The 24,884-nt window shown below is 37.4% G+C and overlaps 2 protein-coding genes and 1 pseudogene across 4 annotated transcripts in view; 1 reads left to right on the forward strand and 2 right to left on the reverse strand.

Annotated features, from left to right (window-relative positions):
* The window catches only part of LOC135208037 (ionotropic receptor 21a-like), a 102,688-nt gene that overhangs the window by 6,053 nt on the left and 71,751 nt on the right, over positions 1-24,884 (forward strand). The window lies entirely within an intron of this gene.
* On the reverse strand, positions 1,675-6,730 carry LOC135208035 (chitooligosaccharidolytic beta-N-acetylglucosaminidase-like). The gene is made up of 6 exons (XM_064240154.1): positions 6,673-6,730; positions 5,930-6,031; positions 4,200-5,133; positions 3,523-3,669; positions 2,862-3,386; positions 1,675-1,992 (listed from the first exon to the last, which is right to left on the reverse strand). Exons 2-6 carry the CDS (start codon positions 6,004-6,006, stop codon positions 1,804-1,806), a joined length of 1,872 nt encoding a protein of 623 aa, XP_064096224.1. The 5' UTR covers positions 6,007-6,031; positions 6,673-6,730; the 3' UTR covers positions 1,675-1,803.
* The window catches only part of LOC135208036 (chitooligosaccharidolytic beta-N-acetylglucosaminidase-like), a 28,710-nt pseudogene continuing 22,649 nt past the window's right edge, over positions 18,824-24,884 (reverse strand).

Raw genomic sequence — 24,884 nt, forward strand, 5'->3', positions numbered from 1 at the left:
CTCAGCTCTCTCTGGTCTTCTGTTATGTTTTTCCCTGTAGTGATTGAAAATGGCCCCTTCTTGAAGGTGGCAGGAGAGACGCTTGGAGAGTCTGGTAGTGGTCATCCCGATATAAGAATGGTGGCATCCATCCACCGGGCATGTGAATTCGAAGATGACACTTCTTCTCTTCTAAGAAGTTTCTGGGGGCGCCAGGTTGTTTTTAAGAAGCAGCTGGCTGGTTTTCATATTTTAAAAATAAATTAAGGTTAATTTTATCACTTTCTGGAGTGGGGGAGAAATTTTCATTTATTATTTTCCTAATAGCCTTTTCGTCTTCCATATATCTGTGGTGCATTTAGTTTTTATAAAATATTTTTATAGCTCCACTCTGGTCGTTGTTGGTTTCTGTTATGCTTTCCGCGTGCCAGTTATTAAATGAGTCTCGTGCCTAGTGTTCCTATGATTATGGGTACAATTTCCACTGGCATATCCCATATCCTTCTTATATCTATTTTCAGGTCTTTATATTTATCCATTTTTTTCCCCTCTCTTTCTCGTCAATTCTGGTGTTCCATGGTATTGCGACATCAATGAATGATGCTTTCTTCTTGATTTTGTCAATCAACGTCACGTCTGGCCTATTTACACGCATCACCCTATCTGTTCTGATAATGTAGTCCCAGAGTGATCGTTTTCTATCACTCCTTCATTATTATTATTATTATTATTATTATTATTATTATTATTATTATTATTATTATTAATTATTATTATTATTCAGAGGATGGAACCTATTCTTAGGCACAAACCACCAAAAGGGCAATTGACTTGAAATTCCAGCTTCCAAAGAATATTAAGGTGTTCATTAGGAAGAAGTAAGACGAGGTAAAGGGAAACATAGAAAGAAGAGATCCCACTTATTTAAAATAAGAAATAAATTAATACTTTAACAAATAGATAATAGAATGCATGGAAAATGACTAAAGATCATAAATAGCCTTGGCCAGGAAATACCAGAAAGACAGGGTACTCTTAGAAATGTTTATTTATTTTTATTGCTACAGATTCATAGGATTTAAGTCTTGAGTTGTGTTGTCCGTATATGATGTGTTTGTGTGTTTGTTTGGCTGTGAATTTCACAACTCTTAACTATATTCCCAGCAGTGCGTATGGCTCTCTAGAAAAAGATTAACACCAGTCACTGCTACATTCATACCTCAACTGATGAGCCGTGAATGAAACACCTGGTCAGAAAACTTACAAAAAATCATCTGCTTCATAAACCTACGCAGAGGGCTCATCAGTAGTGCGTCGAACTTCCTTAAACAAAAGCAGACATGTGAGAGCTCACTGCTGCATTTACATATTTTTTATGTCGTACTCTCTTGCCTTATACATGTTTTAGCATCTTCCAATATGATACTTCTTTGACACCACCTTTCTAGCATTCTTTCTTACTTCATAACAATTCTAAATAAACACAGACGCACACACACCTATATATATATATATATATATATATATATATATATATAGTATATATATATATATATATATATATATAGTATATATATATATATATATATATATATATATATATATATATATATTATATATATATGTATATATATATATAGATATATATATATATATATATATATATATATATATATATATATATATATATATATATATATATATATGAATATGTATTTTTGTGTCACAACTCCACGTGCATGCAATATCCATGACTAGATTACCATTTTAAAAGATAAATAAAAAAAAGCCACCCAAATATCCCTATCCTCTCGAAGGACATCACTACGATTCCTTGCGGGCGTTGCAGAGTCCCTCATTCTGGTGGCACCACTCGGGCTGGATTCGCTCTGCCTGGATGCCTCTCTGGACCAGTCTCTGTCGGTGGTGGATCAGCCGGGTTTGTGCCGCCTCCCAGTTGTGGCTCGGGTTGGACCAGAGCCTCTCAGCTAGGGCAGAGCCACGGGGCCACAGCTGTAACAAGTTTTTCTTTATTGCATTAATAATAAGATTAATTCTCTAATTCTCTCACCTCCTACACTGTGGGCATTACTTAAAGTTCTTTGAGGCGTCCCTTTGGTCCCTAGCTGCAACTCCTTTCATTCTTTGGATTGTACCTCCCTCTATGTTTTCTTTCTTCCATCTTGCTTTCCTCAACCTTCTCAAACAATTGTTTCACAGTGCAACTGCAACGATTTCCTCCCATTAAACCTTTCAAACCTTATTACCGTCAGTTTCCCTTGCAGCACTAAGTGCCCTCAAAGGTCCAAAACTTGGCCTTTGACCTAAATTACATATTCTATTCCATTCTTATTGCATTAGGATTTGTCCTGTTGCTACATCTATAAGAAGTACTGGTGGGATTATTTCGACTGTTGGCCAACACTGGAGAAAGAATGCTTTTAGAATGAATGGTGGTCTAGGTACATCTCTTGGCTGAGATGGTAGTACGACCGAGCTGAATGATAGCAATTAGCTAAACTGACATATCCTTCAGCTCTCTCCTGCTGTTAAGAATGAAACTAGTTTTCGATATAATGAGCGTCCTGTATGGTGGCCTCTATGCCTTGCTCTGTTGTTTCCCTGTATCCTTTCCCTACCATTAACTCCCAAAAGATCTTGAATGCTGTGCTTTTTTTATATAAAGAATGACTGTATATACAAGAGCTAGACTTATGTCTATCCTAAATTACTATCACTGAGTGAAATTTTCAGATGATTATCTACTCAAAAGCTTAAAACAGTTAAAGTCATGAGCAAATATTTTCTTTTTCACAAACCCATAAAATACTTTGTCATTTGCCAAGGATAAGTGAAAGGAGACTTTTACCACTGAACCTTACCTTAGAATCCAGAGTAGCAGCATCAGCTTGTTCACTCCAAAGAGCAGCTTCGCCACCCAAAATGAGAGAGGTGTCCAGAGGTGTGGAAGCTAAAGCCCTGGCAATCTCAATAGGAGAGTTGTCATAAACAGTCTGCCAACCTTTATATGGACTACACCAGTTATTTCCCTCCCCAATCCAGGCGCCAACTCCACAATCCAAGTACCAGTGGTCATAATTACTGAAGATGACCCTGTACTTCTTATCGAGGAGTTCTCCTATGACAGAATCGTTATGTTCTGTCCAGATCTGGATGATATAATCTTTCTTTGGGAGGTACAAGTCAGCGCGGCCCTTCTCTGTCAGGTGGGAAGTCCAAAGGATTCCTGGAATCTTAGCATTGTTATTGGCTATTGTGAGCAGCTGCAGAGCCTTCTCTTGGAACTTACTCCACTGCTCATAGTAAGCATCCTCACTGGTCCCAAATCCATTTGCGTTCATCCAATCCATAATTTCTTTGGTGCTGTTCCAACAAGCGAGGTTTATCTTGAAAGATACAGTAAGCTGATTTACAATCACTAGAGATATACAGGGGTATCAGTTGTAAAGAGAAATTATGACTACTAACACAAAGTTTACCTTTAAGAAATATAGTTACAATAAACATCCAGCTAAGACTTACTTCGTCACCTCCAAAATGAAACAGGTCAAGGGGTTGGAAGAGGTTAATCAAATCTCTGTATATCTGGCCCAAAACCTCATACATCTTCTCGTTGGCTAGATTCAGTTGGCCACAGGGGGGTTCCAGACAGAAGGATTGCCATGGTTCCTATTTTTAATGATAAAGTCAACATAAATAAAGATTTATCTTTCTTTCATTATTATTATTAAGTGTATGGTATTCTTATTTTACGGCGAGTGATATGGAAAATAACAGATTAATAGACATAAAACGAATTCTAGTTAAGATTCCTATCTATAATTAATATTTTTCAGAAATGAAAAGGCAGATACTACGTCATATCTTCTTTCACCAAATTATTTTTCTCTCAATATTTTCAGCAACTAAAATTAATTTTGACTGGGGTATAGATTCTAAATACTTGCTAAAGGTCACCTCAGTCCAATTGATACTAATCAGTTTCACAAACTCAAAGGACATTTCTCACAGTGATACCATTGCAGAGCAATTTCAGAGATTTAAACAAGATCTTGGGTTTAAAGGTCTCTGACAAACTTGAATGCTAGAGAGCAAAATATCAAAAAGAGAATATGTCCAACTACTAAAATCATGGATCCTACTGGCATTGATTACAAACATTCAATTACAAACATTTATCACCACATTGTGGTCCTCACCTCATTAACACAGACAGCTAAGTTTCCAAGTCCGTGCTGAGGCCCCCACTGAAAGCCATTCCCAACATGAGCTGGTGCGTCGAGCTCTGGTAAGACGCGAATTCCCCTGACCCTCCCGTATTCCACAATGTGCTTTACATCTGCTGGGTGGTAGATCTGACTAGAGGAATAGGCACCATAGTAAGTCATCTTCGGCAGGTTTTCCAAGTAGATGGGAAATGAGTGGGAGTCTGTCACATGCCAGTGGAAGGTATTTAGCTTGTTAGCAGCCATGGCATCAAGGGTGCGTTCAATAGCCTCCACTGGATAGAAGTTACGGGATGTGTCAAGTAGAATACCTCGGTATGGGAAGACTGGAGAGTCCCCAATTGTGGCTTTACTGACGAGCAAAAGAGCATTGGTGTTCTCCTCGTAGGCAATTAGTTGGGAGAGTGTCTCTAGGGCGTGTCGAGCACCAAAATATGAAGCGGCAATTATGGTGGCTGTGGACTGAGCCCCTGAAGTAGCTATGGATAATGAATAAGATTCATCTGTCTCCAGTTTCAGCCTAGTGTCAACTCCACTTACTGTGATGTCAAGGTGGAGCACATGAGCAACAGTTGCTGGGTCGTAGAAGCCCTCCCATGATGCCTTTCCATTGACATACTCTGGGTGATTCATCTGCAAGTTTTCCTTGAAGATACCAGTTGCTTGTTGCAAGAGCCTTTCCACCTCCTCTGTGGAGACTGTGAAACTGAGCGTGACATTGCTGGGCAAAAACTCTGTTATGCCTCCATCCAGATTCACAGAGGTTGGTTTAGGCCACAAAACGCCCTCTTTGCCACAAGCCAGTTTGCACCTGGATAAAGAAATGCTGCTGGATATGCCTGTCCTTTCTGCTTTGACACACTTTCCAGTGGCAGAATTGCAGGTGTAGCCCCAAGGAGATGGTAACCTGTAAATGGTACAGGGATGAAGATATTCCATATTGGTCAATGAGCTATTAACTATTGAAGGGTTGTGAACCCCTTGGTGGGAGGAAACACCTACTGCACCCTCTAAATGGCAGGTGGACCAATAGCAAACGAAAATGGGGGATGCAATGCCAGAATATAAATTGAAAAATAAAGATAGATAGACTGGAAACACTTAAGAATAAGTATGAAAATGTGATTTAGAAACATAAAACTTTAAAGCAGCATAAATAAGCACCATAACTGAAAACACTAAAATTCTGATTATTACGACGTTTGTTAGAATGATAATAATTTATACAGAAAATAATGTTATCCTTGTAAGGCCACGAGGCAGAACATAACTGGGAACTAATGAAAACCTACTGAAGTCGCAGTGGTAATAAAAAGTATCTTCTAAGAAAGCTTTTGTGGATTTTACTCCTCCGTTTGTGAAAAATCTTGAAAATGAAAATAAAAGAAATACAAATGCTTCGGCGCAAATGATTTTTCTGTTCATCATATAATGCTGTATGAAACTCTTAGCTACGTCCCATGGCTTGTGTTGTTGGCAGACGCACGATCATGGCTAAATTTAACATTCAGCAAAATAAAAACTGCTGAGGGTTGAAGGATGCAATTTGTTAAGTTTGATGGTTGAGGGTGGATGATCAACATGCCATTTTGCAGCCCTCTAACCTCAGGATTTTTTTTTTTTGGATCTGGGGGCGGACGGACGGACAAAGAACCATCTCAATAGTTTTCTTTTACAAAAAAACTTAAAATTGGAGTACTTACGCAAAAGTGGCTAAGGAGCCTGGCACAAAGAGGAATATGCCAACTAAGAGAACGTTTATGAATTTGATCTTGTCCATTTCGGTCTGAGAATTATTGGTCAACCTGTAGAAAAAAAAAGTTTATGAGAATAAAGAAATAGCTTACAAGAAACAAACTGTGAATGGTATTGAACTTGAAATCGTGGCTGTATATGCCCATTTTAGATATAGATAGAGATAGAGGTATATTCTTACGAAAATTAAAATCAATTATATATAGATAGGAGTATATACTAGATCAAAGATAAAAGATATATATATATATATATAGATATATATCTATAGATAGCGTATATAACCGATATATATATTATTTATAGATAGGAGATTATATATATAGATATACATAGAGATATATATATAGACATATATATATATATAGATATATAGATATATATATATATAGATAGAAAATACTATAGTATATATGTATATATATATATATAAGTATAGATATATATGTATATATATATATATATATATATATATATATAGATAATATAGTATATCTATATATAGATATAAATATATATAATAGATATATATATATATATATATATATATATATATATACATATATCAGAATAATATATATATTATAAATATATATATATATATTATATACAGTAAGCACTCAAAGCGCTTCGCTTCACCGAGCACCTCAACGACGGGATGCGCAAAACCATAAGGGTTTGACAACGCTACCTTAGGAACACCTCACTACCCCTGCGTCCTCTAAAGTTCGACTAGCTCTCCCGAGAGAATGCAAGACCATTTTATTGTTTGATAATGGTGCCACCTAATCAGATGATAAGGAGATTCGCTGCTTGATGAAGAGGTGAACATATTCCTGACTCTCGAGAGTCTTATCTATCTGTCTGGCGTTCTTTCTCTCACCAGCTTTCAACCTATTTCACTAAGTCCGTTGTTTTTTTCTCATTATCTCCCTGTCTCTTAGTATTTTATCTACATACTACTCTTTCACTGTTAATTCAATCTCTATCCTGCTTTCTGCAGATCTTTTGCCTTATCTCTCTCTCTCTCTCTTTTAGGTTATATAAGAAGAGAAATCACATTGAAAAGTAAACAAAAACTCGTCGTCAGTATCTGAAGGTATTTGAGAAACTAGTAGTCGGGGTTTTGCGGCCAATATTTGAAGAGCAGTTATTTACCTTTACAATGCTGATTTATCACTATAAGTGTGTCTATGTTACTGATATACTCTCATCTGAGGCTTTCTATAAATGTACAACTCACAACACACTCGTATATATGAATATATATAATATATATATATATATATATATATATATATATATATATATATATATATACATATATATACTACATATATATATCATCAGTTATTTCAAAATAACTTTATAACCCATATTACTGCTTTCCTATTAATTCTGCTTTATATCAGTTTTTAATAACTTTTCCTGTACATACGATTATGAAAAAAACGTTGAATATAATATTTGCCTTCTTATTAGTTCATTTTTCCCCTTTTAAGTGGTGTACCTTTTGCCACAAGCTTTATTATTATTATTATTATTATTATTATTATTATCATTATTATTATTATTATTAGTTTTTACCCAGAGGAAACGGATTTTCGCCACTAAACTTTGATGTTAATGAACAAAGCTGGCTTTATGTCTCTGATATTACTTTCTCTTGCGCAAGTTTATAGTTTTGGAAATGCCAGTATGTGTAGAGAGAGAGAGAGAGAGAGAGAGAGAGAGAGAGAGAGAGAGAGAGAGAGTAGGAAACAAATGGATTAAGAGAGTTACAAGGATTAGGATGTCACAAAGACTTGTTAGTTCATCCAAGGAGAGATCGTGTGCTCACTTTTCTCTAGGAACAGGTTTTACTGTTCATTCACAGTGTCCTAATGATTTTGTCTAGCTTTCTTTTAAACTCTTCCGCACTGTTGCTGTTTTCAAGTTATGATGGAAGTTTATTCCACTTGTCACATATCTTGTATGTGAAGAAGTTCCCACAATGAGATGTGTTGTATCTCTTCAGCTCTAGTTTCCGGCATTATTTCTTGTCTGAGAGAGAGAGAGAGAGAGCGGGTGGATAATGAACATTTCACTAATTGAGAGAGAGCGAGAGAGGGCGGGTGGATAATGAACATTACACTAATTGAGAGAGAGAGAGAGAGAGAGAGAGAGAGAGAGAATGAATCTTACGACCAATTCAGAGATACAAGTAGTTACAAGGATTAGGATGTCTCAAAGACTTGTTAGTCCATCCAAGGTGAGATGGTGGGCTCACTTATCTCTTGGAGCAGGTTTTACTGTTCATTTAGTGTCCTAATGATTTTGTCTAGCTTTCTTTTGCTGTTTACAACTTCTGGTGGCAGTTTATTCCACGTGTCACATATCTTGTATATAAAGAAGTTCCCACAATGGGATGTGTTGTATCTCCTCAGTTTTAGTTTCCATCCATTATATCTTGTCTACTTTTAGTTGGACTTAAATAGGTTACTGCCTACTTTTGTTATGCTTTTCAGTATTTTGAATGTTTCTGTTAGTTCTTCTCGCAATCGTCGTGTTTCTAAGCCATCCATGTTTAGGCTCTCCAGTCGTCTTTGGTAACCTATTTGCCTGATGGATGGAATTAACTTTGTTGCTCTTGCCCGTACCCCTTATAATCTATTTATGTCTTTTCTTAGTGTTGGTGACCAAAACTGTACAGCATATTCAAGATGAGGTCTAACTATTGATGTGTAGAGCTGCAGCACCGTTTCCCTGTTTCTGTATTTGAACTGCCTCTTTATGTATCCCACTAGTTTCTGTGCCTTCTTTTCAGCTTTTATGCACTGTTTTGTGGATTTTAGTCCTTGGTAATAATGACTTCAGGGTCCTCTTCTTGTTCCACACTATCTATGTCATTCCCAACCCAACCACCATGTAGTTGGCATGAGGGTTGTTTGTTCCCATTTGTAACACTTTACACTTAGCCAAGTTAAAAGGCATTTGCCATCTTTTTTACCACTCCTATTTTTTTTAGATAATTTCTTAAGCTTTCCACTATATCTTGGTCTGCTGCATTTACACCTAGTTTGGAGTCATCTGCGAATTTGGCTATCCTGCTAGTTAAGCTTACATCAAGAGAGAGAGAGAGAGGAGAGAGAGAGAGAGAGAGAGAGAGAGAGAGAGTTACAAGGAGTTAAAAGGATTAGGATGTCTCAAAGATTTATTAGTCCATCCAAGGAGACATCGTGCGCTCACTTATCTCTTAGAGCAGGTTTTACAGTGCATTCACAGTGTCCTAATGATTTTGTCTAGCTTTCTTTTAAACTCTTCCACAATGTTGCTGTTTACAACTTCTGGTGGCAGTTTATTCCACGTCTCACATATCTTGTATGTGAGGAAGTTCCCACAATGAGATGTGTTGATCTCTTCAGCTCTAGTTTCCATCCATTATTTCTTGTCTGGTTTTCGTTTAATGTAAATAGGTTACTGCCTACTTTTGTTATGCTTTTCATTATTTTGAATGTTTGTATTAGTAGTCCTCGCAATCGTCGTGTTTCTAAGCCATACATGTTCTGGCTCTCTAGTCGTCTTTGGTAACCTATTTGCCTGATGGATAGAATTAACTTTGTGGCTCTTGCTTTTACCCCTTCTAGTCTATTTATGTCTTTTCTTAGTGTTGGTGACCAAAACTTTACTGCATATTCAAGATGAGGTCTAACTATTGATGTGTAGAGGTGCAGCACCGTTTCCTTGTTTCTGTATTTGAATCGCCTCTTCCTGTATACCACTGTTTTCTGTGCCTTCTTTTCGGCCTTTATGCACTGTTTTGTGGATTTTAAGTCGCTGGTAATAATTATCACAAGGTCCTCTTCTTATTCTACACTATTTTTATCACTCCCAAGCAGTATGCAGTTGGCATGAGGGCTGTTTGTTCCTATTTGTAACACTTTGCACTTATCCACATTAAAAGTAATTTGCCATCTTTTTGACCACTCTTATGTTCTTTAGATCATTTCTTAAAATTTCTACTATTTCTGGGTCTGCTACATTTACACCTAGTTTGGTGTCATCTGCAAATTTGGCTATCTTGCTAGTTAATCCTACATCAGTGTCATTAATATAAATAAAAAACAAGAGCGGGCCAAGGACAGAACCCTGAGGAACTCCGCTTGTCATATTTGCCTATTCTGATCCTTCACCGTTTATTACGACTCTCTGTTTTCTATTAGTTGGCCAGTCTTCGATCCAGTCTGCTGTTTCAGGAAGAGATAGAAAGAGAGAGAGATAGAGATTCAGAGAGAGAGAGAGAGAGAGAGAGAGAGAGAGAGAGAGAGAGAGAGAGAAATTCAAGGGAGAGACCTTACAGACCTTACAGACCTTACATCTTGTTCGGGTTGCCCCAGGTCCCTCAGTGTGAGGCACCTCTAATGTCTACCAGAGAGTTGCTAGTACATCTTCCGGTATATTTTGCATCTTCCAATCTTGGATGGTCTGGGATGCAGTTTAGATATTTGTCGAGCTTATTCTTAACACACTCTACGCTCACTCCTGATATATTCCTCAGATGAGCTGGCAACGCATTGAATAGACGCTGCAATTATCGATGCTGGTGCGTAGTGGATTAATGTCCTGTGTGCTTTCCTTATTTTTCTGGTATAGTTTTTTGGGCACTATTAATCTACCTCTGCTTGCTCTTTCTGATATTTTTAGTTCTGATATATTTTCTGCTATTCCTTCTATCTGTTTCCATGCCTGAATTATCATGTAGCGTTCTCTCTCCTTCTAGACTATAATAATTTTAAGAATTGTAGTCTTTCCCAGTAGTCTAGGTCCTTAACTTCTTCTATTCTAGCTGTAAGGACCTTTGTACACTCTCTATTTGTGCAATATCCTTTTGATAGTGTGGGTACCATATCATATTGCAATATTCAAGTGGAACTGACGAACATATGTTTTATAAAGCATAATCATGTGTTTCAGCTTTTCTTGTTTTTGAAGTGCCGTAACAACATTCCCATTTTTGCTTTACATTTTGCCAACAGAGTTGCTATTTGATCATTGCATAACATGTTCCTATTCATCATCACCACCAGGTCTTTAACTGCTTCCTTATTTGTGATGGTCTCATTATTAGGTCCCTTATATGCATATAGCTTTCTTTCTCTGTCTCCAATAATTTATTGATTCAAATTTATCGGAGTTAAATACCATCCTATTTACCTCTGCCCAATCATATACTTTGTTAAGGTCTCTTTGTAGAGCGTTTCACCTATCTTCATCACAAGTAATTTCTCTACTTATTCTTGTGTCATCTGCGAAACTACTCACTACCGAATCCTTAACATTATTGTCTATGTCTTCAATCATAATAACAAACAGTATTGCAGCTAACACCGTACCTTGCGGCACACCGGATATTACCTTGGCTTCATCCCGATTTCTCGTCGTTTGCAATAACTATTGTTTTCTGTTGTGTAAAAATTCTTTAACCATCTTCCTACTTTATCCACGATATTGTGTTTTCTAATTTTCTTTGCTAATATATTATGGTCTACTTTATCAAAAGCTTTTGCAAAGTCTAAATAAACCACCAAAAACATCTGTTTTCATTTCCGCTTTTCATATTTTTGAATATGTTCTCACGGTGGACTAACAGTTGGGTTTGTGTACTTTTTCCGGGTACCAAACCATGTTGTCCTTTATTAAACAAATTATTTTTTATTAAATGTTTTTCATAATATTTTTCTTCATTACCCTTTCATACACTTTCATAATATGTGATGTGTTAGACTCACAGTCCTATAATTACTTGCCTCTAGTCTTGATCCACTTTTGAAAGTAGGGGTAATATATGCTAATTTGTGCTCATCATATATCTTGCCTGTATCTATACTTTGTCTTAATAATATTGCAAGTGGCTTTGCGATAGAATGAACTACTTTCTTTAACAAAATAGCGGGAATTCCATCAGGCCCTGCAGCAGCTCCATTTTTAATTTCATTAATAGCCTGCACAATATCAGCTTCATTAATATCTATGTCAGCTAAATATTCACTATTTTCATCCCTTACTTCTATATCATTATCTTCATTATCTATTCTAGGGGTGAATTCTCTCTTATATCGTTCTGCCAGTATGTTTGCAAATTTCCTTTTTTTCATTCGTTAATCTCCCTTCAATTCTCAGAGGGCCTATTTCTATTCCTTCTTTTATTCATCTTCTTCGCATATGCAGTATAATAGTTTTTTTGGGGTTTTGGGGCTTTTGATTGATTTTAATAGGGTTTTTTCTTCCAAGTCCCGTTTTTCATTTTCTTTTGATTGTATAATCTTTTGTTCTGCATTTTCTATCTTACTTTTTAGTTCTATAACTTTCCATGCATTTTTTTTCTTTTGCAAGACCTTTTTTCCACTTTCTGATTTTCTGGAACAAGATCCTTTCTTCATCTCAATGTATGCCTGAATGTTTATTTTTACTTTTCTTCTTCGGTATATATTTTTCCACTATTTTCTCCAATATTTTTATATAATATCTCCGTATTTACCCTTATGTCATCACTTACGAAAATGTTATCCCATCTTTGTTTAATTCTTCATTAATTTCTGACCATTTTATATTTTTACTGTAGAAGTTGTATTTTCCATATCCTTCCCACTTTTTCATTTCTTGCTTATCTCTATTTTCACTTGCTTTGGAATGAACTGTTAATTCTATGACATTATGGTCTGAAATACTCGCATTATAAACTATTATTTCTTTAACATAATTCATCTCGTTCACAAATACTAGGTCTAAAGTATTTTCCTTTCTTGTTGGCAGGTGATTTATTTGTTGAATGTTGTATTCTAGTAGCATATCTAATAGCTTTTCAAATTGCCTCTTATCTTCTGCACTACTATTACTCTCTTTTTTATATGTATAAGTACAACCACAATCTCCTATTCGTTCTTTCCATTCTTTACGAAAGGAAAGTTGAAGTCACCAGATAGGAGAATAGTTCCAGTCCTTGTGATTTCTACATATATCATCCAATTTTTCAATTATTAAGTCAAACTCTTTAGTATTAGGGGGTCTATATATTACTATGTTCATCAATTTTTCAGATTCAAATTCTACCGCTATTAGTTCACATTCTGAGTTACTATATTTCTCATATATTTTTCCTTGTTTTTTGTCTTTCCCATATATTGCGGGAGAGAAAGAATGAGGGGAAGAGAAAGAGAGAGAAAGAGAGGGACACATTTAGGGAGAGAGAGAGAGAGAGATTCAGAGGAGAGGGAGAGAAAGATTCAAGGGGAGAGAGAGAAAGAGAGAATGAGAAGGACACATTCAGAGAGAGAGAAAGAGAGAGAGAGATAGAAGAGAGAGAGAGAGAGAGATTCAAGGGGAGAGGGAGAGAAAGATTGAGGGGAAGAGAAAGAGAGAGAAAGAGAGGGACACATTCAGGGAGAGAGAGAGAGAGAGAGAGAGAGAGAGAGAGAGAGAGAGAGTTCAGAGGAGAGGGAGAGAAAGATTCAAGGGGAGAGAGAGAAAGAGAGAATGAGAGGGACACATTCAGAGAGAGAGAGAGAGAGAGAGAGAGAGAGAGAGAGAGAGAGAGAGAGAGAGAGAGAGCCTTCCATGGGAACAGGACTTTATAGCAAAGAACAAACATCTGGCAGGTGGGGTCAACAAACATTCCAAGGACATAGCCAAGTCACGCTGCCCAAAAAGGATTTGTGTTGAGACTGTACAAGATTTCTCTTCATCAGTAGAGGATATGTCTTACATGTGAATTCATTATTATTATCATTATTATTATTATTCAGAAGATAAACCCTATTCATATGGAACAAGCCCAAAGGGGCCATTGACCTGAAATTCAAGCCTCCAATGAATATGGTGTTCATTAGGAAGAAGTAAGACGAGGTCAAGGGAAATGCAGAGAGGAGATCACTCATTTAAAGAGAGAAAGAAAATAAAGCAATAAATTGATATAAACTGACCAATCCAGAAACCTGAATCCATCGAAACAAGCAGTCTCAATTCTTCCGTGGGCGGGTGGTGGGTGCGTGACCACCTTCTACGGCTTCGTGGGCGTGGGACTGACAGCCCCATCCCAATATAATGCTGAAAGACTAGCAACACGCAGCAACAGGCCTTCTTAAAAGTTGATTCACACCGGATGCGATGCTAAGCGCTCCACGCTCGCCACGCTGCGGCACATAGCTTTCATAGCTTCCCAGAATGGCGGCCATGCGATTTTTGTGGCTGTAGATAGACTCGGTTCATTCTAGCCTCTTGGCTTTGATCTAAATACTGTTATATTAACGAGCAAGTATAAAGTATTTACTCGAAGTAAAACTATTTCAAGCAGTGCATGGTCATGTTTTATTATTATCGCACGCATAGCGAGGACATATAGCTAGCATGGCTTCATAGCATAGCGTCTCCTCAGGGGTGACCTTGGAAGGCCGACCTTGGATGGGAGTCTATTACGTCGAGGATATTTTTCCTCTTGTATACGTATGGGATTATTTACAGACCTCTAGTCTTTTGCTCCTTTCGTTTTTTTTATACGATTGTACAGTCACAAACCGAATCACCTTGAGACTCAGGATTATAAATAGATACTGCTTCCTTGGGACAGACATTAAACTAAGTCCTGAACTTCACATGTAAGCCACGCCCTTGTGGAGCTTATAGAATTTAAGTATGCCTATTGTATACACACACACACACACATATATATATATATATATATATACAGAAGCCAGGTACTATGTCGTACCTCTAAGTATATGGGGAAACAATAAAAATTGAAATAAAATCCTTCTGTAGTTTAAAATGTATATTTCTTGTACAGGATTAAAGCTTTCGACCACCAGCTGTGGTCTTGTACTAAACACAGCTGATGGTCGGAAGCTTTAATCTTGTACAAGAAAGTATATTTTAAAGTACAGAAGGATTTTACTTCTTTGTGGATTGTATCCCCATATATATATACATATACATGTATATATATATATATATATATATATATATATATATATATATATATATATATATATATATATAATCATTTAAGACTGGAACTCCAGGCTTAAACCTGGATTTATCCAACAATGCTCTCAGTTTTGCACGACGGAACAAATGGAAAGACAACTATTCACTCGCTGAGAAGTCTAAGCCGGTGACGTCATTCTGTTAACCGATACGTTTAATCTTCTGGCTACACTACGCAGCGAACATCCTCTAAGGGAAACGAAGTTTAAAAGTTTTGGAATACGAAATAAATCAGAGAATTCCATGCTCCGAGGTGCGATTCAACCATGCGAACCTCTAAGGGAAACGAAAGTTTAAAAGTTTTGGAATAAGATATAAATCAGAGAATTCCACGCTCCGAGGTGCTGGTACTAAACGCCGTATGGGGACTGTACAGTAGTCGTTTATTTGTCGACCACACAATACAGGAATGGGGCTAGTTTGGTAGAAAAAATAGGGAACCACAGTGAGGATATATCAAATCCAAAGACGCAGACAACTATTGAGTTAATCACTTAAAATTCCAAGTACACTTGAGTGACGTTTCTCTGCCCCTTGAGAAAATGCACCATTTCTTCTTCACCGAAATTCCACCCTACATAATGAACCTACAATTAAGGAAAATAGCTTATTAAATAACCAATTTATCGTGGGGAAATGATTAAATATCAAATTTCACGTAAATGCTAAGAAATTCAGCAAGCCTTAACAAAGAAAACTTAGTCGAAAAGAAATATTAATTTTGGCGACTTAGAGCGCACAAATCCATCAAAGGAACAGAGCAGTCATACTGAGCCTACCTAAAATCTCTCAACTGGTCGTCCAAATGCGATAGAGGCAAGATGGTCAAGCCAAAGTTTCATGGATTCCTTTCCTCCGTCCTCGAAATCTACACTCTCGATTTTGGTGGAATTGACTGCTTCATGTCTTCTTGAAGCTTCCCAAAATATAACCAACAGAAAATCTAGACGCGCTTGATGGACTGGAATCTGGACTCTGTACTGGACTGGGCTGGACTGCTTAACAGAAGAACTCCAAGGGAGAATCAAAGCATATTAAACTGTCAAACAGTCAGTTTCAAGAACTATCCAGGATCAAAAGTAAACAAAAACGTTCGTAGCATTGCCTATCATTCAAACGATCACAAATGTAAACAAAAGACTGAAATTTTATTCTTGAATACTACGGAGAAGAAAAATGATACATAAAATAGTATACCCCCCGAGGAGCTAGAAGTACTCGGCACAGCGTCCCAAGGAAGCTTCCACCATGCTTAGTACTAGCACCTTGGGGTAGATGACGCTTTGATAACAAGCTGGTACTAAACATGGCTGAAACTCCTTGGGACGCCATTTTCAGTACTCGATCTCGGGGATCAAAGTATTATATACACACCCATTGTCAGAGCAGGTGACGCGTACTAGATAACAAGCCCTAGTAAAGCCGTTATCTCTATCCAGACAGAGTCGACTTTATCGTACCCGGAGAGAGAATGTCGGTGGCTTTGTAAAGTGGTCTCTTTGCCGTCAGTTTGATGATGACTTGCGCATGCGCACTTGATAAAAAGGGAACGCTCGACACTCAAAAAGAAAAATACGCGAATCCGCGGGATTATCTCGGTAGTCATAAGAAAGGTTATTGCTGCGTTAGGGGGATATGACAATGCTTAACTCTCCCTTTCTCTCTCTTGAGCATATAGTTACACACACACACACACACACACACACACACACACTATATTATATATATATATATATATACACATATATATACACACATATATACATAATCACAGCAGATGGCCGTGACTTCATTACCATAGGAAAAGGACAGACAGAGCGTCAATACCCAGCGCTTTTGTCTTAATTCAGGCACTGTCGAGGCACACACATACAAAAAAAGCCTGGATAAAGAGGAAAGTACTTGGATTGTATTAGATATATATATATATATATATATATATATATATATATATATATATATATATATTTATATATATAATTGATTAACTTGATCACGAAATATATAAACGGTGATGCTATGTATAAATAAAGGTAATGCCACAGAGGAAAATGAAAAACAAGAACTGCCGAAGACTATAAAAACCTTAACGACCCTTGACTGATCAAGACAGATCCAGAAAATGAAAAACAAGAACTGCCGAGATCTCAACAACCTTAACGACCCTTTACTAGATGCAAGACAGATCAGAACAATGAGAAACAGTTCAGGTAAACATATGCAAACGAACATTACAAGATTAACAAAAGGTCCAGTTCACCTTAATTGATTAGTAGTTGATTATTTTTTTTTATCTCTCTCATGCTCGCTATATTTATATCTTATGTTCGTCTCTCACTCATTGTCTGAGCACTTTTGTAAATTTTATGTTACTAACACAAAGTGCTTTGTTTTTCGATTGAAGTTGCTTTTGACCAGTGTGGCTGACCACACCGCTCACGAATCCTTAATTTAGCCTTCGGGATTTTACTAAATTTGTACTGTCTGATCATATATGCCTCTTTGTTTTCAAAATGTATTGTTTTCTGATTAACTTACCTGTGACCGCGTGTGGGTGGCTGCTTCTAAATCTTTAATCTAGCCCACGGGAGGTTTTTTCGTTTCTTTAAAGCCAATTGGACCTTTCGTTAATCCTGTAATGTCCGTTTGTATATGCTTACCTGTGCTGTGTGTTTTCATTGTTCTGATCAGTCTTGCCTGTGGTAAAGGGTCGTTAAGACCGAAAGATCTTGGTAGTTCTTGTTTTTTCATTATCCCTTGAGGGGTGACAAGCAGGGTAACTGAAACTGAATGAATGTATGGTTGCTCTTCTTAGAATGTAGAGATGATTATCATTATCGCATAATTAGTTACTAATGGATTAATTACCATCCATTCTCACTGGAAAGACCAAAGACCATTTATTTCCGTAAAAAATCACCTGATTTCATCAGAATCCAAAAGGGGTGTTTCTCATTTTGCTGGTGATGGAGTTAGTAAGTGAAGTTAGTAAGCTTGAATCATGATGCTTTCTTTGGTTATAGAGGCATCAAATGTGTGAATGTGCGTCTGTGCGTGTTCACAAGATATACTGCAACATTTTGATAACATCCTTGACATCTGGTTTATGGAGCGTCAATCTAGATCATCTAGTCATTATCATTTATGGTCTCCGATAACAAAACGCTGGGTCCTCTGAGAACTCTTATCAGATGGGATCATCCGTCTCTTTTTCTCTGGGGAGAGCTTTTATCTCGTGATTACTATCGATCCCAGACTTTTTTTATTTTATTTAACGTGATAAGAACGTTAATATTATCTGCCTCTGTTGCTCTTGGTTTGAAAGGTATTGAAGTTGTTGATCCTCCAATTATTCTTTAAAGTCAGTCTGATATAGAGATCAAGTCTTTAAATTTAAGCTCACCTCTCTGCAGATATATTTGACGTCTAAGGCGACAGTTGTCTGAAACAAGGATTTCTTCAAAGGCTTTTCGCCGAATTTGATAAGGTCGCTCAGCTCAAGAACCTTTTCTGTATTATTTATGATAAGTATTCACGGAGATATTTTCACCAACTCTACTGAACAGTAATTAAACCATAAATTGCTACATGAGCTCTTTAGTTTCAGTCTAGTCATCTTGAAGTGCTCTCTGCATTTAACTAAATTACTTTTGTCCCATATCTATCTATGTTGGCGAAATGACTAACGCGCCACTACTCGTGGTGCAGTTCTATCAGGAAGTACAGAGAGCTAACTATTTAAGCAGAGTCTATAAATGACACCCAAACTGAATCTGTTGTAGATGGTTTAAATAGTACATTTAGGGAGGAAAGGAACCAATAACTTTAAGCAAAGTATTTACTGGCATAAAATTAATCTCTTAAATATTTGGAAAATTGGTTAACAGAAGTCCAAGGATATACACCATTCGTAACATGGCTTGGTAAACGGTTATGTTGACATCATAAACAACTAAATTCCTCTTGCTCTGGCCCTAACGGTAAAGGCTGATGATGTTTAACCTTATCTGAGGTAACAGAGCCTCTCATTCTGGTGGCACCACTCTGGCTGAATGCGGTCAGCCATGACCCCTCTCTGGAACAGCCTTTGTCTCTGGTGGATGAAGCGGATTTCGGCTGGCTCCCAGTTATGGTTTGGATTCGTCCAGAGCCTCTCCGCAAGTGCAGCGCCTCGGGGCCACAGCTGAAAAGACAAGGGTAAATGAAACATCCATCTGACACTCTCAGCTTCAACTGTGATGGCGACGCCACACGAGACATTCTCCAATAATGGAAATCAAACTGAAATACCACTGTGTGAAATCTCCTTAGCAGACATGCAAGACTTCGATTTTGTGCCAACATGGAAAATACATTGTGGAAAAAATGGCCAGTACATGTGCTCTTGTCTTCTAACTTATCTCTCTCATCTTTTACTGAACATGACAGCTAGAACCACATGTGTATGGTAATGGTGCTTGAATCTCGACTAGGTAAAGAGTTTGTCATTTAATTTTTGGATAAGCACCATTTCTTTTCTTGCTTCGGGTCCATCATGCCTGTGCTAAACAAGAACATTAAAAGTCCTATACCAACTACCCTTGCTTCATAAAAGAATTTGGGATTTGCATAATTGTTCTGATGTAACAATAGTATTAGTCACTGGCGCTGAGAATAAGCACTAAGATGTGAACAATAATGAATATGGTAAATAAAATCCTTTATCCTATCTTATATAATGGTTGAAATTTACATTCACAAATATCGAACAGATAATAAATAACAGTCATACATTCAGCACAGCTTCAAAGTACAGTACTCTGGAAAAAAGAGGTAATGCCAATCAAGGATAGAACCTAAAGAAGAAACTAGAGAGCAGATTGTCTGGCATCACTGAGAACCAAGGTCTTCTGTAAATCATTGATCTTGACACTCGTGGGAAAGACATAAGTTCACTTTTTGTAGGATATTCATATGAACAAGACAATTTAAGTATAGGACGCGAAAAGTAACACATTTTCCACCAGCTCACCTTGGCATCAAGAGTAGCATCATCGACCTGTTGACTCCAGAGAACAGCCTCTCCGCCGAGCAACAGTTTCTTCTGGTATGACCCTGTCTCGTTGGAGGCAACGCCATGAGGGCTGTTGTCGTAGACAGCCTGCCATCCCTTGTACGACCCGCATGGATGCTCATCTTTGGTCACCCACGACCCAAAGCCACAATGCAGGAACCAGGCATCCGAATTGCTTAGTATCACGTGGTAGCCCTTCTTCAGGAGATCTCCAATGACCTTCTGGTCTTTCACACTTCCACTGGCTTGAATGATGTACTTGCGAGGATCGAGGTATTTGTCCACCTTATCTACACTAGTCAGCTGGGAACTCCAGAGGATGCCCTGGACCTTTCCAGTTTGATTGTCTGCGGGGAACATGTCGTAAACATTGGACTGGAATTCACTCCAGAGGTCGAGGAAGGTGATCAGCTGATCGGTTTAGGCTTCTTTCAGACAAATGGCTGACGATTTCTTCAGTGGTGTTCCAACAGTTAAAGTTTACTTCCTAGACAAAAAAGTTGTTTCATTTAATATGTAATCTGGTGTCATAGATGCACAAATTTAGACAAATATGAAAACTCATTAGATTTCCTGTGCGTGGAGGCGTAGAATCACACACACACACACAGACACACACACACACACACACACACACACACACACACACACATATATATATATATATATATATATATATATATATATGTGTGTGTGTGTGTGTGTGTGTGTGTGTGTGTGTGTGTTTACATATGCATGCATATATGCAGCTGTTCCTTTAATCTATTTGTGATTACTTATTCAATTCTTCAGTAAGATTGTCTTTTTTCATTTGTTAATGTCGACAGGATAACCTTAAACTTCAGGAGTTCAGGTGAATACATTTGACAGCAGAATACTTAGAGAGATGAATATGTAAGGTAACTCTTGTCCATATGAATGAGTGATGCAGCAAAAGTTTACGAAAGGTTAGTTCTTATTGAAGACGAAGAGAGAGAATATAGTTCTGCTCCAGAGATATTCTGTGTTTACTTTCAAAATATATCGGAATCGAACGAAATCATCTAAAAAAGCAGAGGACCCTATTTATAATTTACATTTTCCTAAAGGCAGATGATTTTTTTTCATTTCATTTTGAACTTATATTGGAATCAAACGAAATCGTCTGAAAAAGTAGAGGACATATACTATATTGTTCTAAAGGGTCCACAATAATTATACAAAGATTGATAGGGGAGAGGAAATCACCTAGTTGGAGTTAGCTGCCCTCTTTCTTCATCACCTGGCCCATTAACGAGCTAACGACCGGTGTCAACGATCTTCAACGACTCTTGTTTTTAAATTTACCTCTGTACATGTTGTAACTAATTGTTCATTTAGACTGAAGATGAACCCAGGGAAGGGTTCGAAAGCTTTTTGTAAAGTCCTAAAAATTATACACGGATTCTTAACACTTTGTATTATTGTGGACCCTTTAGAACATTATATATACTCTCGCGATAGAGAGTTTTTCCCTACTAAATATACTATATGTTTGGCATTTCACAAAAAGGCATATTAGTTATTTTTTTATTTTGAACATATATTGAAATCAAATGAAATCATTCGAATAAGTAGAGGATCTATATATTTTTGGGATTCACAAGAAGGCATATTATTTCTTTTTAGTTTTGACCATGTTGTGAAATTAAAAGAAACCATTTGAAAAAATAGAGGGCATATATTATAGTTTTGGTGTTTCCCAGAGTGGCAGATTAGTTTTTTTTTTTTTGTCAAATTAAGTGAGTCAGAGAGAGAAGTACTGTTTTTTTCCCTGCCTCTTTTTGAATACCAACAAAAAAGAAAAGAAAAGAAAGTGAGCTAAAGTAATAGAAAGTCTTTTGTGTGTGTGTGTGTGTGTTTTGGGGACGTGATATCAGGACGCGTTTGTCAGGTCACAACTGATCTGTCTTACCTGGCCTCCAAAGTGGAAAAGAGATCCAGAGGTGCAAAAATGTCCGCCATTTCTTCGTAAATCTGAGCCAGAATTCCATAAGTTTTGTTGTTTACGATGTTCAGCTGTCCACAGGGAGGCTCAGAGCAGTATGATGACCAAGGCTCCTGGAAAAAGAGAATTGAAGTCAGGTTTAAAAAGATCAAAATAACAAACATTTAGATTCTCACGAAATGGAAGGACAAAAGGAAAAGAACTGGGGTTTATTTCACAGGGATGTCAAACACCAGTTGATACACCTGTGCAGGCTTGCCTGTCACAGGTATGTACACCTGCTGCTTACCTGCTCCATTAGAACTGCACAGTGTATTCATAGGCCTCTACGCACCTACAGGCAAATAGGTATACCTGCGTGGATACACCTGTTTAGTTTGGCCATCAGACGTATAAATGTAGGAGGTATATATATATATATATGTATATATAGATAATATATAGATATTTATATCTATATATATATATTTATATATAAGGGAGGTATATATAATACATATATATATATATATATTATATATATATAGTATATTATATACCTACATTATTATATAAATCATAGGCCTCTACACACCTACAGGCAAATAGTATGCCTGCGTGGATAAACCTTTTCAGTTTGGGCCATCAGACGTATAAATGTATGTAATTATATATATATATATATATATATATATATATATATATATATATGTATTTGTATTATATATATATAGATATATATATATATATATATATAATATATCATACATATAATATATATATATGTGTATATATACATATATATATACCTACATTTATACGTCTGATGGCCAAACTGAAAAGGTTTATCCACGCAGGCATACCTATTTGCCTGTAGGTGTGTAGAGGCCTATGAATACACTGTGTAGTTCTAATGGAGCAGGTAAGCAGCAGGTGTACATACCTGTGACAGGCAAGCCTGCACAGGTGTATCAACTGTATCATTCATGATTCAAGTAATTTCACTTCAGATTGACTTAGTCATCATGGATTTATAAAAAAAGTGTTCTACAAATAGACTCGAAACATTGTGAATAGCCAAATAAATTGCTGTTATGGACAATCTCAGTAGGTACCACTTCCTCAATAAATGAACTGAAATAAGTTACTAAGAATGCACGTAAGAAAATGAAGATAAGGACATGCAGTTTTGCAGATATTAGCTTGTCAGATTCATTCAATTCTCTCTGTTTACCTGGTTGACACAAACAGCTATCTTGCCTAGTCCCTTCATCTCTGTCCATTGCCACCCATTACCAACATGACTGGGGGCACTAAATTCAGGGACCACCCGAATACCTCTCACTCTAGCGTAGTCCACGATGTGGGAAATGTCCGAAGTATTGTATATCTGTCTCTGGCTGTATGATCCGAAGTAGGACATATCTGGCAGGGACTGCAAGTACAGAGGGAACGAGGCTGTGTCTGTAATGTGCCAATGCAGGGTGTTGAGTTTGTTGGCAGCCATGGCATCCAGGGTGCGTTCAATAGCCCTCACGCTTATGAAGTTCCTGGCTGTGTCCAAGAGGATTCCTCGGTACCTGAAAGCGGGTTTGTCGACAACTGCAACGTGTGAGACGATCTGGAAATGTAGGGAACGTCTAGTTTCATTATGCAGGAGAATCGAGGGGTGATTTCTTAGCTAAAAACAGAAGGTAATGGGACTCTGATCATATGGATAATATCTCCCTTACGGCAACGATGAAGCGGATGAAGACAATTAACAGAAATAATGTTGGCTTAGCGGTGAACTAGGCATCACCATTCATCCTGTATACAGGACTAAAGCTAATTGAGAGACTAAATTTATGTGTAGTAACCCCATACACAACCAACACCTTGACACTCCCCTCTCGTACCTGCAGCCAGCCCCTCGTATCGTCGTACCCAATCAGCTGGGAAAGAGTCTCCAGGGCGTGACGGGCGCCGAAGAAGGTAGAGGCATCGATGGTGACATTGGTGTGGGAGTTGGTCTCGTTGGTCTTGACGTTGAGGACGTAGGCCTCGTTGGTGTTGAGCCTCAGCCTCGTGGCCCTTCCGGTGTTGGACACGCGGATCTTGAGGAAGACCTGTTGTCTCTCGTGCTGTGGGAAATAGTGGCTGCATTAAATCACGCTTCTTGAGTTGGTTTTGTTGTGATGGATTAAATTAAACGCCCCCACTGTTAACTTACTTGTAAAATCAGTAACTTTTTGTAAACGCTCGAACGAGAGAGTACAAACTTGGGCAAAAAAGGTGTTTATTTGCAAGAATACAAGGACAACAATAAGATGATGAAGCTGAATTGTTTGGTGTGATGGAGAGTAGGCCGCTGAAATAGATTAGACATAGTAGGGTACACTCCTGTTAAATTACTTGTAAAATCAGTAAATTCCTTCAGACAAGAGGATATAAACTTAGGCAGAAGAGCGTTCATATGCAAGGATACAGGGGCATCAGTAAAATGGCATTGAGTTATTTGCCTGTTAAGGAGGAAAATAGGGTAAGTTCAGTATTTTTCTTTAGACAAGAGAATAAGTGACTATAAACTTGCATAGAAAGGTGTTCGTATGTAGGGACACAAGGGCATCAGGTTGCAGCTAATCTCTTATTATAAAGATCATTAATTCCATTCAAAAGAGGTTCACTGAATGTCAGTAACTTACTTCTTCAGACAAGAGGATACAAACTTAGGCAAGAAGGTGTTCATATGCAAGGATACAGGGAATTCAACAAAATGACACTGAGTCGTTTGTTTGTGATGGAGGACACTAGAGTACATTAAGCAAAGGAAGTCACACCACTGTTAAATTACATATAACACCAGTAGGCTCCTTTAGGCAAGAGGATATAAACTTAGGCAGGAAGG

Source organism: Macrobrachium nipponense, chromosome 34, assembly GCF_015104395.2.
Source record: "Macrobrachium nipponense isolate FS-2020 chromosome 34, ASM1510439v2, whole genome shotgun sequence".
Classification (NCBI taxonomy): Eukaryota; Metazoa; Arthropoda; class Malacostraca; order Decapoda; family Palaemonidae; genus Macrobrachium; species Macrobrachium nipponense.